The 4,006-nt window shown below is 40.8% G+C and overlaps 1 protein-coding gene across 1 annotated transcript; it reads right to left on the bottom strand.

The window, feature by feature from the left end:
* Positions 1–1,407: 1,407 nt before the first annotated feature.
* LOC138420696 (olfactory receptor 10AG1-like) lies at positions 1,408–2,322 on the bottom strand. Its single transcript, XM_069554060.1, has one exon. The coding sequence runs from the start codon at positions 2,293–2,295 to the stop codon at positions 1,408–1,410; it is 888 nt and encodes a 295-aa protein (XP_069410161.1). The 5' UTR covers positions 2,296–2,322.
* Positions 2,323–4,006: the final 1,684 nt, after the last annotated feature.

Raw genomic sequence — 4,006 nt, 5'->3', positions numbered from 1 at the left:
TTAAGTGATACAGAATTCATTCCAGATGATTAGAATAAAAACACCTTATTAAAATGACTGCTTCCACAGTGCACTTGCACACAGATCGTTTGCAGATCTATTGAACAAATTATCACAAATTGGGTGGTTTAAGTAACAAAAGTTGACTTTCTCACATCTTTAAAAGCCAGTGTCCCAAATCACAGCGCTGGCAAGGTTTCCCTCCACAGGCTCTGAAGGGACAGTCACTCCTCTGAAGGGACAGTCCTCCTTCCAGCTTCCGGTGGTCCCCGACCTCCTTTGCTTCCTGGCTTTGTCATGTGCCGCTCCCGGCTGCTTCCTCCATCTTCACGTGATATTCTTCTAAGTGTCGCTGCACCTCTAGTCTTCACTTAATCTCTCTTCCCCGCTTATAAAAACTAAGAACACTGATCATAGGACATAGTGCCCTTCCCTTAAATTAAGATAATCTTATTTGAAAGTCTTTAACTGAATTACATCTGCAAAGGCTTTTATTTTCCTAATAAGTTCAGGTTTGCAGGTTATAATCTGACACATATTTACAGGGATCAACATTTAACCCAATGCCGTTTATAGTTTAAATTCCCAATATTCCTAATACTAAGGAGACACCACAAAAGCAAAACATGAAGCTACCAGCAGGAGGAAATGGAGTCACCAGAGAAGAGTCAGCATTGAGGTAACAAAGGATCCTTTCAGGGTTTGTACTCTGAAAGGGATATGGACAGTTGCGAAACAGAGAAAGAAGGGAAAAAATGCCAGAAAATACTAAGATTCTGCTACTCCCACCAACTTGGTTGTGGTTGTTGTTTGCTCATCGTCTAAATCCAATCCTAAGTACAGAAAAGGACAGGGAATATTTCTGAAGGAATGGGAAGTTTCAAGCAAATTTCTTACAGGGCATGACCCTGATCATTAGTTATATAGCAGTTAACTATCATTTTATTGCTCAGGAAATCTCTCAACTCACCCTTTCCTAGTGAAAGGAAAGATAGGTCTTCAGAATAGATCATTGCCATGGAGATAATGCATACTTTGATAACCCAGAAACCCTTAACTCTTTGACACTAAGGTCCTTTCACATAATGTGAGATGGCAGAGATGATATTAACTATCAGCTCAGAGGTTAAAGCATCTACCTGCAATGCGGGAGACCTGGGTTCAATCCCTGGGTCAGGATGATCCCCTGGAGAAGTAAATGGCAACCCTCTCCAGTACTCTTGCCTGGAGAATCCCATGGACAGAGAGGAGCTTGGTGGGCTACAGTCCACGGGGTCACAAAGAGTTGGACATGACTGAGAGACTTCACTTCTTCATAGGAAGATATAAGTAATACTAGATGACATTTTCTGATGTATTTACATGAGGAACAGAAACAAATTGCTTCCATAATTTCCAGCCTTCGAGTCAAGTTGATAACTTACTTAGCAGTTTTCTCAGTGCTACGGTGACATCTTTGGGATTCAACGTTGGGATCAAAACTGTGTAGAAAAGCGAGACCAGCTTCCCAGTTTCTTCAGATTGATTTGGTTTGGGCTGTAAATAGGTGGTAGAGGCTGTGCCGTAGAATAAGACCACCACTGTGAGGTGAGAGGAGCAAGTGGAGAAGGCTTTAGCCCTCCCTCTGGCAGATCGCGATTGCAGAACGTTGGAGATGATTTTGCCACAGGAGACAACAATCAACAGAAATGGGACCACGATGAACACAACTGCAACTACATAGACTGCTATCTCGTTCACAAATGTGTCCCCACAAGCAAGCTTGAACACTGGGCGGAGGTCACAGAAAAAATGATTAATTGTGGTAGACCCACAAAAGGGCAGAGAGAAAACCTGCCGTGTTTGCCCAATTACAACAGGAACTCCACTGACCCAGGAGGCAGTGACCCTCTGGACACAGACCTGGGGGCTCATGATTAGACAATAGTGAAGAGGGTTACAAATGGCCACGGAGCGGTCGTAGGCCATCACGGCCAGGAGGAGACACTCTAAACCTCCAAACAGAAGGACCAAACACATTTGTGTAGCACAGGCAATGAAAGAAATGTGTCCTTTCTGGTTCAGGAGGTCCGTGAGCATTCTTGGGATAGTGACAGTTACATAACAGATTTCTAAAATGGAAAAGTGGTTGAGGAAAAAGTACATGGGGGTCTGGAGAGTAGGGTCAATTCTTGTTATCAGTACAATGACACTATTGCACAACAGGATGGTCAGGTAGAGGACTAAAAATATCCCAAAAAGAATCCACTGGAAATTGGGAATATCAGAAAACCCCAAGAGGATATATTCCATCATTGTAGTGATGTTTGATTTTTCTGTTCTTAATTTGTGCTCCATCTGTAGATATGGTAAATTCAAGATGGTTAATTCATTAATGCTTTTGACCAACATTTCCCTTCTGTTAACTGAATTAGTTTCATGAACTTATTTACATAATCCCTTCAATTACTGCTGCCTTTGCCTTCCTCAGTTTCTAAGAAATGAGATTTGAAACCTCAGCAATGAACTGATGTGCAGTTAAAATCAATTAGAGAAATAAAATCCTCATCTTTTATACTTGGATGTAGTGATACCAGAGGGTTTCCCTGGTATTTCAGCAGTAAAAGAATTTGCTTGGCATACAGGGGATACAGGATATATGGGCTTGATCCATGGGTAAGGAAGATCCCTTGGAGGAGGGCATGGCAACCCACTCCAATATTCTTGCCTAGAGAATTCCATGGACAGAGAAGCCTGGTCGACTATGGCCCATGGGATTACAAAGAGTCAGACATGACAGAAGTGACTGGGCAGCAGCAGTAATGATACTAGAAACAATAAGATATACTCATTTTTATTTAGAGCTTATTGTGCAGCAATAGTATTAAATTATTTTACCCGTTTTAAGGGTGAAATTATATATGACACAGGCTTGAAATTGTTTTCCTTTGGGTTCATCAATATCTTTTTCTGTACCTATTGACTTATTCCATCTCCTTTCAATTCAAAGATTTTCACTTAAAAATTTGCCTAATTCTTACTCAAAACATTTTAAGCCTTCCCATTTCTACTTCAACGAGAGCTGACTTTCTTAAACGTATCCCTTGTTACTGGGGGAACAAATATGTGTAACTGTATTGTTCTCTTCTGTGTACCTCATCCATCAGTTATGCTACACATGGAAAGCATTAGTTACATCATGGGGTCCAATAACGTTCCCTGTTAACACCCATTGTACATTGCATTGCAAATATCAATTAATCTTTAACTCAGTCCATAAATATGACCCATTCCTCATGATATTTGGGGTTCCCCATTAGCTCAGTTGGTAAAGAATCTACTTGCAATGCGGGAGACCCTGGTTTGATTCCCGGGTCAGGAAGATCCACTGGAGAAGGGATAAGCTGCCCACTCCAGTATTCCAGGGCTTCTCTTGTGACTCAGCTGGTAAAGAATCTGCCTGCAAAGTGGGAGACCTGGGTTTGATCCCCAGGTTGGGAAGATCACCTGGAGAAGGGAAAGGCTACCCACTCCAGTATTCTAGCCTGAAGAATTCTATGGACTGTATAGGCCATGGGGTCACAAAGAGTTGGACACGACTGAGTGACTTTCATTTTCATGATATTTTAATATAGTTTCTTCTTAACATATGTGATTCTCTGATCCATTGTCATCTACTTATCTTACAAGTGCATAAAATATGTCCTATATAATTCCATTGTAATTTTATCAAATAAATGTAACTTTCTCTTAAACCCTATGATTATTTACTTTAGGAATTCAAGTAGCAAAAGCATATGAATGGGACTAACACACACACACACACACACACACACACAGGCCCATTATCTTGCTTCATTTGTGGTTCATGTAATCACATATCAGGCACTCAACACTTTGACAATTCTCATAACAGTTCATTAATGTTTGTTCCCTAAGTGTGTTTTCATATTTCATTAAATCTACTATATCTGTTCCCATCTTCCAGCCCCACAAACTATTGTTTTTTTGCATTAATAGTTTGATA

This window comes from Ovis canadensis, chromosome 15 (assembly GCF_042477335.2).
Source record: "Ovis canadensis isolate MfBH-ARS-UI-01 breed Bighorn chromosome 15, ARS-UI_OviCan_v2, whole genome shotgun sequence".
In the NCBI taxonomy this organism is placed as follows: Eukaryota; Metazoa; Chordata; class Mammalia; order Artiodactyla; family Bovidae; genus Ovis; species Ovis canadensis.
Note: the sequence above shows the minus strand (reverse complement) of the source record. Positions and strands in the feature narration are given on the sequence as shown.

Coding starts and splice junctions, on each gene's coding strand:
- LOC138420696 (XM_069554060.1), bottom strand. CDS start 2,295: ATGATGGAATATATCCTCTTGGGGTTTTCTGATATTCCCAATTTCCAG.